The sequence below is a fragment of the Haemaphysalis longicornis genome, unplaced genomic scaffold (genome assembly GCF_048455015.1).
Source record: "Haemaphysalis longicornis isolate Haplotype H1 unplaced genomic scaffold, Haemaphysalis longicornis Haplotype H1 scaffold_6, whole genome shotgun sequence".
Lineage (NCBI taxonomy): Eukaryota > Metazoa > Arthropoda > Arachnida > Ixodida > Ixodidae > Haemaphysalis > Haemaphysalis longicornis.
Genome location: NW_027526407.1, coordinates 45,485,739 through 45,498,989, shown reverse-complemented (window position 1 = coordinate 45,498,989; position 13,251 = coordinate 45,485,739). Strand labels below are relative to the sequence as shown.

The 13,251-nt window shown below is 46.0% G+C and overlaps 1 protein-coding gene across 2 annotated transcripts in view; it reads left to right on the top strand.

Moving 5' to 3' along the window:
- The window catches only part of LOC144142557 (Y+L amino acid transporter 2-like), a 28,342-nt gene extending 15,605 nt beyond the window's left edge, over nucleotides 1–12,737 (top strand). For both annotated transcript variants that reach the window (XM_077674148.1, XM_077674149.1), the window contains exons 3-7: nucleotides 1,397–1,498; nucleotides 3,066–3,326; nucleotides 5,565–5,690; nucleotides 6,145–6,241; nucleotides 7,479–12,737. In XM_077674148.1, the coding sequence (XP_077530274.1) occupies nucleotides 1,397–1,498; nucleotides 3,066–3,326; nucleotides 5,565–5,690; nucleotides 6,145–6,241; nucleotides 7,479–8,259 (1,367 nt within the window). In that variant the 3' untranslated portion in view covers nucleotides 8,260–12,737. The remainder of the gene's footprint in view (nucleotides 1–1,396; nucleotides 1,499–3,065; nucleotides 3,327–5,564; nucleotides 5,691–6,144; nucleotides 6,242–7,478) is intronic.
- The last annotated feature ends 514 nt before the right edge of the window (nucleotides 12,738–13,251 follow it).

Sequence of the window (13,251 nt, the reverse complement as noted above, 5' to 3'; positions counted from 1 at the left end):
GGTTGTAAACTGAAAACGAGCTCGTAACGACAGCAGCAAGCCAACACCATTCGAAACTTCTGCGACGACTGGTACTATCTCGTCGCTTCTTGCTGTTCTTTACTCCCCTCGTTTCTATTTTTACCTTTGCTGGTTGGCTTTATGACGGCCAACCTCCTGTCAAGGGATTAAGATACCAGGCAAGGTCGCGGCTGTACGTGCTGGAACGGTTCGTTGGTGCCTAAGAGCCTCGAACCCGAAAATTCGTCTGCGCGACGGCGAGATGTACAGCTCGGCCGGCGGCAGTTTCGTACTCATTGGCGCACACGCTTGCGTGTTCGTTCGGAACTTCAACCGTTTACTCCACCGTTCTTTGTCATAAAAAGAATGTGTAGTATGTTTCACGGGCATTTAGCTCGCTAAGCAAACTGTAAGCCCTGCCTAACATGCGTTTGCTTTTGCCGGCCTCCTCCAATCGCAGAGCATTCTCGAGTGACATCATAGGTTCTGTTGCGGAAAATAAGCTGGTGGGTCGCATGGTCATTTCCTTTTTTCCTAATTATGTAGCTTATTTGAGCGAAGTTTGCGTTATAAGTGGTGTCGTTATGGTTCTAACGAGGCAATCTTTCGAATGAACCAAACTTGTGTTTTCTCTTCATGGCTCCTTTAAGTTGTCAACGAGTATAGCTCCTGCTACTATAATTACGGTAGTGATTGTACAAATCAACTCGGTTTAACCGCGTTGCACTGCTTTCACGAGATCTACCAGCCCTTTTGTTAACGTTGAGCTCCTTGAAATGCCGCCACAACTGTACGTTCGGGCGCGTGCGCTTTTCGTACTTTTTTAAACATTTTTTTCAATTCGGTTTATTTTGCTTTCGCAAAATTAAGCAGGCATGTATTTTTATATAAAACAACACTACAAATACCAGTTATGTATTGATGTTCTGCCTCAAAAAAAATTTATGGCCGAACAATGGTGGGCGGATTGACGTGTGTTCCCAGATATGGTGGTATGGAAAAGTTAGTCTATGTAAACTGCTCATTCCAAAATTCATTTTAACTTTCAGCAATGCGGCTAAATCGAGGAACGAGAGACCGATAGAAGGCATACATACACACGGAAAGACCAAAACTTTTGAGTTCAATAGCAAAAGGAAGACTGTCGTCTTGATTAGGAGCTACAAGGAAGAGGCGGTGGACAACGATCCTCTTTCTGTGACATTAGCTATGGAGCAAGTAACACTACTCTATTCTGCATGGGCAAGGTAGTTTGTTTCCGCACCTGCCTGGTTTCCGATATAAATTGAAAGTTATTTTATTGACTCCCGGTAGAGACAGAAATGCATCGAATGAGGCGTTCAACATGCCATGCAATTTTAGATAATAAACAAAGATGGCATTTTTTATTTTCTAGGCTCTGGGATATTTGTGTCTCCAAGCTTGGTGTTCGTGAATTCTGGTTCGGTGGGAGCGGATCTTCTCGTCTGGCTTACTGCTGGAATCATGTCTATTATTCGTAAGTGAAGATTTTTGCTCGCGCTTACGTGTTGATGAACAGGAAGACGTCACTATATCAGACGTGCCGTCGAACGTCTTAGGGTGCTTTGCAATTATCGTCGTTGACGGAAATGTATGCAGCTACGCCGTACAGCAGATATCCGAAGCCGATAGAAAATTCGACAGCGCCGACAGTCACGAGGGAAATCTGTTCAGGGGAGGAGGGGGGGGGGGATAAAGCAGGCGGGTAAACCTTTTAATGCAAGTCAGGCTAAAATAAAAAAAAACAAAGGTGGTATTTCCTCTAAAATGTTAGAGGAGGAACAGTTAGGGCCGCCCGTGCAACCGTACTGGTAATTAGGCGCCGCCACTGACTGCAGAGTAGATTGGGGGGAGGCAAAGAAGTCCGAATGAGCCCGCACGGAGATTTCACCCCCCATTAATAGCACTCTGCAAGCCACGGATGGCGCAGAGGAAAGATGGGGGCCCCCAAGGACGTCGTTGAACAGGATGGGGCAAAGGTGATCCCTGGGTTGAAATGGTAAAGGAGGGTGAGCCGTGGTGGGTGAAGTGCAGCAAAACTACACGTTTTCAGAGAAAACAGCGTATTCCGCAGTGTCTTCCGCAGTGTCTTGCCTCCACAAGAGGTGAGATAGATGGATCAAGGGCGTCGGCGGACGATGTTTGATACGTATCGTGTCCAATTGTGTAATAGTATTAGGGGCGAACTTAAGGCCGCGGCTTGTCCGGCGTCCGGCGTCTGTGCTCAGAGCACAGCAGTGTGTAAATCGAAACATCTGTGAACAAAAGGTTCGCAAATGGTTAACAAGAACAAAATAAAACGTTCACAAAAGGTTAGAGAGAGGAGAGAGTGATACGCATAGCACCGTGTAAATCGAAACATCTGTGAACAAAAGATTCAGAAAAGGTTAAAAAGAACAAAATAAACACTTCACCAAAGGATAGCGAGAGAGGGGGGTAGAGAGGGAGTGCGGTCCTGGAGAGCCATGCTGTGCATGTGAGAGGAGTATTAAATTGGATTGGATTGGATTGTTTGGATTGAATTGGGTCTGGATTGGATTTGATTAAAATGAATTGGATGGGACTCGATTGAATTGAATTGTATTGGATTGGATTAGATTGCAAATCGCTTTAGCAGCAGTAACCACTCTGACGGGCGATTTACAGTAAGAACGATCCCCTGTGCTTTTTACCCAGTCGTCATGAATCACTTCGTGGAGATGCGTGAATTTTTTTATTACTGTCTTGACAAAATTTTTTGGCTGAATAAATACGATTTGGTATTGTAGCCCGGGTTTACTCATGGCAAATTCAATCCTTGAGTCTTGGACGTATGGCGTTTACGAGCCATTTTTTCAGCAACTTCACAGTTATGTTGTCAAGGTTCTGGTAAAATTTTTGAAGGTTTTTTTATGCGTCAAAAGAAAATACCTTGCCGCGTTTTCTTACGGTTTTTCCCGCAGTCTCAAGAAATGGTAATATACTATAAGGTTTATTTAACTTAAGGTAAAAAAAAAACTATTTTGTGTTTTCTTTTGGCGGTAATCTTGGACTCTCCATTGCAGAGGCAGTATGCATGGCTGAGTTGGGCTCGCTGCTACCGGCATCTGGTGGCGAATACGCATTCCTCAGTGCTGCGGGTGATTCGTTTGGTCGGCCCGGTGATTTCGTGTCCTTCATATACGTCTGGGGACGAATCTTGATAGGAGACCCGTTGGGTGGTGCGTTGCAAGGACTGGCCTTCTCGAGCTACGCACTGCGACTGGTCTACCCCTCTTGTCAGCCGCCTTACGCTGTGACCGTGCTTGTGGCTATGGCTTTCGTCGGTAAGTGCCCCGAGTGACTTGCATGCAGTTAAGTACAAAAGGGAAAACAATCTGTAAAGCATTCTGGCTGCTGTGGCAGGGTTCTTCAATGCTTTTCTGGTCACTGTACTTCTCCGTAACTCTACGAGCGAATTTGATATGCCGCCTGTAGCTGCCACGCGGCGGAGCCACTATCCGCATGGTGGCAGTCCTCGTGCCACCAGAGCGGCGGCCAGAGCGACGGTGTCATGGTCACTTTACAGCGTTTGGTGAAAGTGCGATGTAAAACGAGCTTCTCACGCTGTTTACAATTATGCGACTTAATTAGTGCGTGTAAAGAACGACGTCAAAACGTGTGTTGTGTCTCGAGTGACCGTTCTTGTACAGGCACACAATGGAAAGGGTTTCGTTGTAGTGTTCACCCAGCGACGTAGAGCAACATGAAAGACAGGGGTAAGCCCTTCCGCGGCAAGAAAAAGGCGACTTCCGCGTCGACTACAAATGTACGCGTGCAGTTTAAAGCATTATGATGCCACTGACATTATCCATGCCAAATGCTGTTAAATTGGATACAGTGTAACTGCAGCGCGACAAGCCGGACACCCTCCCGAGCACGGGTCCCGAGCAGTGTTTCCGCCTCCTTCTAGCCTTCAAGCCGCCATGTACAGCGCTGATAGAAACTCCTTATAAATGACGTCACCAAGAGTGCTCCTAATTTTAGGGGAGCTCATTACACAACTAGCCAAAAGCAGAATTATTTCTGCTCGTGTCTACATGGGCACTGTTGGACAGGTTTTGCTGAATAGTCGTACAATTAAGCTGATTTTGGTTGCTGAACCCACTTTGTGGGAACGTCAGGTGAAGTGATTGGGTTTTTCGTACGATGATCCCTGAATTTTTTGAAGTAAAAGAGAACAATTGCGCGTGATAAGCAGACAAACATGCCCGGCTGGCGAAGGGATAAAATCAAGGTGACAGAGCCACGATCGAACAAAATGTGCCCTTTTGCAAGTGCGCTGCCCTTGTCGCATCAACACTAACTCCAAATTAAATTCTCATTTCGCTTGCTTCACAACTTAGAAACTGTAGTTTCATTACGTGTTTGCAAATTTTCCAGGCCTGGTTCCCGGGCATAGCACGCGAAAAAGTGTGTAATATTGTCTTCCCGCTCTTACTTTCCATATTCTCTATTTCGCCGCGTGCCGCACATTACAATCCAAGAAATCGGTGTCTTGCGTTCGCTATTGATCAAGGTGATATCGCTACATTTGTACACTTGGGTTTTCTATTGTTTTGTTACCTATGAGAAAATTTATTTTAATCTCCTTTTTGCGTTATCATACTTGCAACGATTTAAAAGCGTTGCTGCGGAAAGACACAAGCGAGCTTGTTTTTCTGAGTTTCGGTCCACTTGTGTTTCTGCAGTGGTGTTAAATCCCTGCAATATTGCGTTGGGCCTTTACTTTGAGTTAACAGGGCATCTGTAGGGGCTAGTTGGTTCTGCATAGCTTGAATGGAGGGCGCCTAAACTTTGACAGTAAAAAAGGACGAGAAAGACTACAACACAGGACGAAGCGCAAACTAACAACTGATTTATTAACTTTGAGTATTATTGTCCATCTGGTTCTATCTGCATATCTTGGCGCAATAAACTAATTATTGTACACTGAACGACGAGTATTTGCACGTTTCATTCCATTATCAAGTAGAACCCCTGAGTTCGTAGATCCCCTTATGATAACTGCGTAAAGAAATCATAGGAATTAAAAAGCAAATTCATAAGCATCATGGTGCCCTGAAGTCCGAGAACGAGGGTGCAGTCATAAGCCGCGACGAAAGTGAGTAGGTGGAAAAAAAAAAACTTCCTGTCATCAATGGGGGTTTTGCTTGCGAAGATTGGACGACTAGGGGAAACAATTCAGCTAAGTGAGAGCGGGGCGACCAAATGGAGTGGGTACTCGCATGCCAAGAGCGGGAATCCATCCAAGCCACTTGCGGCCCGCGGGGCAACTGGATGTCCCGTTACCCGTGGTGGCTCCTGCAATATCGCGCGCGTTCCGTGCATGAAACATACACCGAAGTTTCGTAATCAGCAAAAGCATTTAACGAATCTGGTTGAAGTGATTCCCTTTCGTTTGGGATAGAGAACACAGCACACATACTCTACAAAAATCGTTCGCGGTCCCTACACATGATCTTTTAGTGAACTTGGCGCTGTAGTTACTCAACTCAAAGATGCAATGCTTGCTTCTCCTTCAGCTCTGGCGACAGTGCTGAACGCTGTTTCTGTTGGGACGTCAGCGAGGCTTCAAAATATCCTTGTTGTCCTGAAGGCAGTAACACTCCTCTCAATAGTCGGCACTGCAATAGGAGCCATAGTTGCAGGTGAGCACACCCCGTCCCAACAGCGAATGACTGTTAAAGTGTGTGAAAACACCTTCATATAAATCTGAAAAATACGCGAAGTTGGACATAGCACATGTTGCTTTAGTACGTGAAAATAAAAAGAAAACCATAGGCGCAATAGAAAGTAAAGTGTTTGTAAACAAAACGCTGTGATGCCGAGCACATAGAAGTGTCCAAAACGTGTTGTGAGGCACACTGTTTTATTCCCGATATAGGGTACGCAATTTTAGTTTTCTAATAGGTGGTATCAGCTATATTAACATAATTACCCGACCATCAAGATATATTGTTAGTTCCGGGAATAAGTCAACTGCACAATAGTGGTCAACAGCCATCATTTGAGTTTTCCATGAAGCTATCACCAAACAGCGGACGGTCTGAAACGTTGTTATAGCTTGTGAGCAGCCTTTGACTTTATACATTGCATTTTCAGGTACCAACCATCTTACAGGTCCCTTTTTCGGAGGCCAGACTACAGCTTGGGGTTTAGCTCATGCCTACGTTGCTGCCTATCTAACGATGGACGGAGGGTCAGTATTTATTTTGATCTTGGCGTGCGCAAAAGAACCGTATTTGTGTTTTACTTTTAGTTAGAGGGTGAAGTTTACGTTGAATATAAATCTTTGAAACCCTAACAGAAAGGAGGGAAAACATCGTTGAGTAGACAGGCCGCTGCAGAAGTCTGTTTAAAGGAGACTTGTAGTTTGTTCATTAGTGGTTGCGGTCGTATGCTCTCCCTGAAGTAGATTTGGCGCTAAGGATTGTAAATTTAACATCAAGTGATGCAAGAACAATTCGTCTGAAGGCTTTGTGACAAAGCGTGGCGATAGGTTGGTTTGTAACCTTGCATCTCTTGTGGGTTTCTGTTTGCTTTATTAAGTCGGAAATCGTATCAGCCCGGTCAGGTGAAAAACGTGGCGTTTTATGATGCCGATATCCCTAAAATTCCAGTTACCCACGTGGCACAAGAATTCTAAAGGGAAGAGCACGATGAGTAGAAATACTAAGCAAAAAAGACCTCGGGACGCGTGAGCCTATCTGCCTGCTTTTATATGACAGCCGGGGCGATAATAATACTAATTTCGTTAAAGCTATACATAGTGTCTGCGCCCCTTTTTTAGCTTTACTTTCTTATTTTTCCACGAAAAACATCAACCCGATTATTTTTTGCTACACCGCGTTTGCGTCTGTTCCTTGGCGACCTTGTCATGCTTAGATGACCTTGTAATTGTGCTCCTAATAAAGCATACAGGGGGACAATAAATGTTTAGAAGACAGATTGAAAGGCTCTCATCAAACCACAAGATTTCTTCCGATCAATTACTTTCGTGACATCCCGTTTCCTACTCAGTGCAAGATAGGCATGTCCTATTGCTTACAGCACCTGCTAGTGGTTAGCTTGAGCTCTGCCGCTTTCGTGATCAACTATTAAATCTAACTTGCTGTTCGGCCTCTGCGGCATAGCGGGTGGCTTCCCGAACACTTTCATCCTGGATTCCAGGCCAAGAAATTCTACGTATTTGTAGTGATTGTTTCACTGCAGAAAATACTACCTTAGATCACATCTGCACTATATTTTTGTAAAGAAGGGTGGTTTAGTATCTTTCAGTTAGGTTTATGTGTAGAGAGGAGCCTATTACCCCCTAAAGTCAAGTTCCTTTTCGCACCGGTTCACTTACTTGGAAACTAAATGTAGCATTACTTGTCTGCTCGATGATTAAGATCGTGAGATTATACTCACGTCCTTTTTTGTTTCCAACTGCACAGAGTGACCGTGTGCTCAATCGGGGAAGAAGTGAAGAATCCGTCACGAAATCTTCCTTTGGCTCTTTTCTTCGGACTTCTGACGGTGATCTTCCTCTACACGTTGACCAATGTCGCCTACTTCATCGTTCTTGAGCATAGCGACATCGCCGCCAGCGACGCCGTTGCACTGACCTTCGCGATCCAAAGCTGGGGCACTGCTGGCGCCATCATCATGCCCGCTGTAGTGTCCGTCAGCGCTTTTGGAACGCTGTCAGCTGGTTTCTTCAGCAACGGACGACTAGCCTTTGCTGCTGCGAGAAAGGGTCACCTGCCTTCAGTACTGTCGTCGATCTCCATAAAGTCGTCTCTTCCGATTACGTCTTTAATTTTTAGAGGTGTCACGGCTTCCTTGTTCACATTTGTCGGCTCGCTCGCATCCGCGATCAACGGGACGATGCTCTTCATAGCTTTTTTTAACCTCTTCATTATGTTAGCCCTGGTTAGGCTTCGTTTCACGATGAAAAACGTGCCGAGGAGGGTAACGACCCCATATATCTTTGTCCTAATGAGCTGCGCAGGAAGCGTGGTTATCATTGCTGCGAATATAGCTGAAGGTTCTGACTATATCATGTTTATTGTCATGGCAAGTATTCTGGTCAGCGGGAGCGGGGCGTACTTTGTCTTTCACGTAAAGAAATGTGTGGTGCCTGGATTAAGGACTGCATCAATGTTGTTGCAAAAATTGCTTATTTGCCAGCCAGTAAAAGACGGGGATACAAAATTAACAGTACCGGCATGGTGAAAAGGGGACAAAAGGTGCTTTCATGAGCCAACTCCTACGAGATGGGAGCTGATCAAATATTCGTCACATTTTCGGCTATATTCTCGGATTCAATGACAAATGCAAGTTTCAGCATAGGCAACGGTCAAGGCGTCGGCGGAAATAGTTCTGAATGCTTTCCGCCGTTAACAATTGGGGAAAAGCGCAACTCAAGCGGGAAATAGTGGGCCTCTTAGTGACCAGTTGTGCTAGACGCGACATTTCCCGTCGACGGTGCGGTTAGGAAGCATTACCGTTTAACCGCAACAACCATTTATCTCATGTATCACCAAATGGGAAACCCTGCGATATCACGATGTCTAATATCTACCTTAAAGAGCGATCGTATTCAGGACAGATAACCGCTGACCTTTTGGTGTGATGAGGCTGTGCGTAATTTTTCAAGCAAATCTCTTCATACTTCATTTCTACGTGGCAAGACTGCAGACTTTTGTTAGTAGCTGTGACCACCACTAACAACTTACCAGACGTCTCAATGTATCGGCTAACTTGTAATCTTCACTGCCTTTGACACCTGATTGTCACTAGTGCCCTATCATTCATTCGCTAAATCAAGTTCCCGCGAAACACTGTAAATGTTTTCTTGCGCTATCGTTTGTGAATTGGCGCTCGTGCTGAACGGTCTCTTTTGCATATATAGACGCCTGCGCCACATAATTATTTGTTTGTTCCCTCGCCCTGTCCACGAAACAAATGCCTGATCTTTACATCTTACAGATAAACGTTTTTACACTGCCATATCCTTATACAATGTGTGAAATATGTGTCCGCAGCAATTTTCTAGGAAATTCTACCCATTGTCTTATTAACTAAAACAACATTATTTAATGTATTGCAATCATTCTGTATAGCGACAATTGCGGTAAGTTGGAGAACGCCTCTAGTTTTAGAGCGAACATAAATACAGCAGGTGTTGCATTAATTTGATGGATATGTCAGGGGAATAGGCTTTGTGGGAAACATAACTTAAAGCTAACTAAACACGCACGCAATTGTGCTTTTTGAAGATTCACGTCAATAGTGACTTCGTTTTTTTAAGGTGCGACACACTGCCACATTTTAGAACGAATCTATTACTTGCATATTTTTATGTATTCATTGCTCATAAACGTACATGTAACTGGCAATATTGTATTTTGATGTACATGTCTTTTGATATGTGATGGCCTTTTGATATACATTACCGGTATGTGTTGTGATATTCAGTACGCTGATAAGATGCTGTGTGCAAATAGTTGCGAAAAGAAATGTTTGCAAAATGCAAAGGAGGTTAATTCCTCCATTGTATGGTTGTATTTTTGGTTTGCTTATTACTGCCACAGTCTAGTCCATAGCTGCTACATTAAAATAACCGAACTTGTGTATATTCAAACCTGTGATTGTCTCCTTCGAGAATTAAGTATTGAAAATAAGTCAAATAAGTACACCCTACTCATCCATGGCCGCCCATTCAGCGAGAGAAAATTTCTACTGAAACATACTTCCCAGTCACTGGGAAAGTGAGGGTACAGAATTTTTATTTTGTGCATTATACATGACGCTCACGGACACACACAGGGAGAGGGGACAACTGGAGTACGCGTAGTGAGGGCAGTCTTAAGTAATTTCCTGTATTGAACAGGTAGTGCTCAGTCAATTTCAGGGCAATCAAAAGGCAATATAACGTAAATGTGAGTAGGTGTGGCGACTTTAGTATGATCAATGCCAAACTATGCCGTTTCGTAACGCTATCTGACTGTCTCTGGCGTTGGTGTTCCTGCTCAGTTTGCTTATCCAATCGAAATGCTTAGGATAAGGATTTCGAGTGCATGGTACGGACGACTTGGGCGAGGTGGGGAGGACATACCCAAACAAGACCCAACTATCCACAATGTTCCCTAAAACACACAGAAACGAATGCAATAATTGCTTAAACTTTTTTAACATATTTCATGCAACCTAGGCCAGAATAATTATATGACTCTCAGATAGCAGCCACCCAAATACGTCCAGGCTCTGGTAGGCAGCTCTGGCAAGCTCAAACTTTGATGTTCAGAAAGAGTTTCTTCTTCCAGCACGAAAAGCAGCAGAAGAGTATGGGGCTATGGAAGAATGCCACAACCCCTACAACACTCGCAAATTCTCTGTTTTTCATCAAGTGTTCTCGCTCTTTCTCTATTCATTGATATTAAAATCAAACCACCAAGGTTGCAATTATTTGTCTGCGTTTCACCACGGCATGCCTCACAGACCAGGTGAAAGTGGGAGAAGTCGGAGCTGAACATTTGAGGTATGAAAAGGCGAGCGAAGCAGAAATAATGTCAAACTATGAAAATGAGTCAGAATCAAATGTTTTGAGGTAGAAATCCGGAACGTAACGTTCCCCAGTAACCAGGATTTAGACTAAATGATCGTTTTTTTATTGCGGAAGTTTGGCATTCAGCATAAAGAACAACTAAATGTACAGATACACCCCGGATTCCCGAAGGAATCGGAGCCGGGAGCCATAAGGTAGATCCACGCCATAAAATCTGGTTGACGTCTGTGCCGCAGGCTGCAGCAGGCGATGTGCACAAGGTGTAGGCTTCACAGGGCAGGGCAGCTGCACACCAACTCCGCCGTTGTAGCCTGTTCAACAGGAGCAGGGAAGAAGAGGCACGTTGAGTCAAAAGGGGCATGGTACTGAGGTGGTCAGGTTCTCGTCACAGCCGGCGTGAGGGCGACCCCGAGGCGAAGACGTCGGAGCAGAACCTTATCCTTGCAAGACAAACCGCCAGGGAGATCCGTGCCACGGGGGGAGGGGGTATAAGAGCGCGCGCTGTTGCAATAGGAGCGGGATACTGCACACGCACAGTCTGTGTACCGGCATCTTTAGCCTGCCTTGCGGGGGGGCTGTTGCGTTGGCGCCACGACACGTAAACACGGCATATGTAAGTGTGCACAATGTTCTGAATTTCTAGCGGAAGTTCGTTGGGCGTAAGAGTTTTACGCAGCTCTCGAACAGCTGCCCCTTAATCAGTGTAGATTGTACACTGTGGGGAAGCCGGGCTGATTAGCACAGATGTGGGTAGCAGTGCATCCCGCTCTGCGAGGAGTTCTGCCTGCGTTGATGGCCACTTCTCAGTCGTAATGTAAAGCCTGTCACTAGATCTGGAACCATAGTCGGACAAAGTAGAGCGGTATGAAGAAGCGTATCTAAGGCACTGGCGTCGACAAACATCACCGTAGCGGAGGAAAATCAGTGTTCATAGGAGGCGGAATCGGAGCACCAACCGTTCAGGAATGAATACGGGAAGCAGGTCATGTATCTGTTAATTGATGGGACTTCCATGGGGGCCGTATAGTGATGCTTGTTAGGCGTGGTATTGGTGAACAAGTCATCCACGCTGCAAGAGCAGCGGCATCTGGGTCGAGGGCTTGTTTTTTGAGGTGGGCTTGTCGACGCTGATGTACCAGGTCATCAAATGTGTTCAGCTGTGCTTTCTGTTGGGGAATTGGTGTGGAAGACCAGTTATTGCTCGCATAGCCTAATTGTTTATTGATTCGAGTGGCGACCAGTATGACGTTCTGAGAAAGTGGAATTGAGCTTAATAAACTATGCGAGGCTCCCTTTTGATGATCGTTCGGCCGCAATACCAATATCGCAAGAAGCTATACAGGACATACCAACCAGCATTGCTCAGGGGATAGGAAGCATGTTAATAAACAACCGACATTTTCCGCGAGGGAACGGGAGTTTGGTTTAATTATTACCAAATGTAAGATATGAATAATATCAGTTAAATTTCATCCGCTTCTACTACGGTCAAGCCATTCTAGAGCCAATCGAATAATATACCATGAGTTACAAGAATAACGTATAAAAAGGAACGACGGAAGCAATCGCAACCGCCCAATGGCGTCATATTTCGGTCACTACGTGCGCCACGTTGCCTGTACCACATCATGTACACGTTGCCTGCGGCTGTATGCGGCACGTTCTCTTCCTTTTACAGATGCAGCTTATTTACTCCAGGTGAAAACAAAGAAAAGGCCTCCAATCGTCAAGTTGACCTTCAAGCTCAGGGAGGCCCAGTGCGTCGTGTGATTGCGTGGTGAAAGCGCCTAATTGATGATTTGTTCTGAGGGGGTTGCAGATAGGACCATAGGCGGAAACAGTAAGGCATGGCTTCAGAGATTCCGAGGTCAGCCCGCAAGCTCCAATCGCTGCGCGCCCCAGCCAAGCCTTGCAAGCGCGCTAGTTCCTGGAGGCTCCACCAGGTGGCAGTGCGCTGGGCGCGACGCGTGTTCGAGTATCTGGCGGCGACTTGCATCCGCACAAATTGGGCGTACCGTGTGTACTTCTTGGAGAGGAGGTACGGCTACTTCCGCGAGCCTGTTTCTGTGGACACTGCCGCAGCCTGGACACGTGACACGCGCCGTCGAGTGCGCGAGGAAGAGGAGGCGATGTTGCAGCGTGCTGTGCGGGAAAAGCCCACTCTGGCGGTTTACGCGCAGCACAAGACCTCGATCGGTGGCTGCCAGCTGTACGACAACAGCTTGGGAAGCGCGCTGCTCTTCGAGGCTCTTCGAGGCCTCCGTACTCTCGTGCGCCAGAAAACGTTCGATGACCAGGTGGCCAGTGTGGTGTGCCGTGCTTGTGGCGAGGGTGACGAGTCCGCCGAACACTTGATTTTAAGCTGTTCAGGTCTCGGACACTGTGACATGGTCAGCGAAAATGGTCCGCTTCCGACCTTGCACGAAGCTCTCGGGTTCGGGGCACCGACGGTACGGTGGACGTGCGCACTGTAGCGCGTACGAAGCGCCGCCTGGAACGCTGGGGTGCGACGGCAGCCCAGAAACGTTAATTGTACATTCTCAGACGCTTCGTTCTTTAATGCTCACTTTTTTGTTTGTTTCTCGTATGTGCGTGAGTGTTGTCAAGTGTCCCCTTTTGGTGTGCCATGTTTTTGTCTCGTTCGCGCCATGTTATTG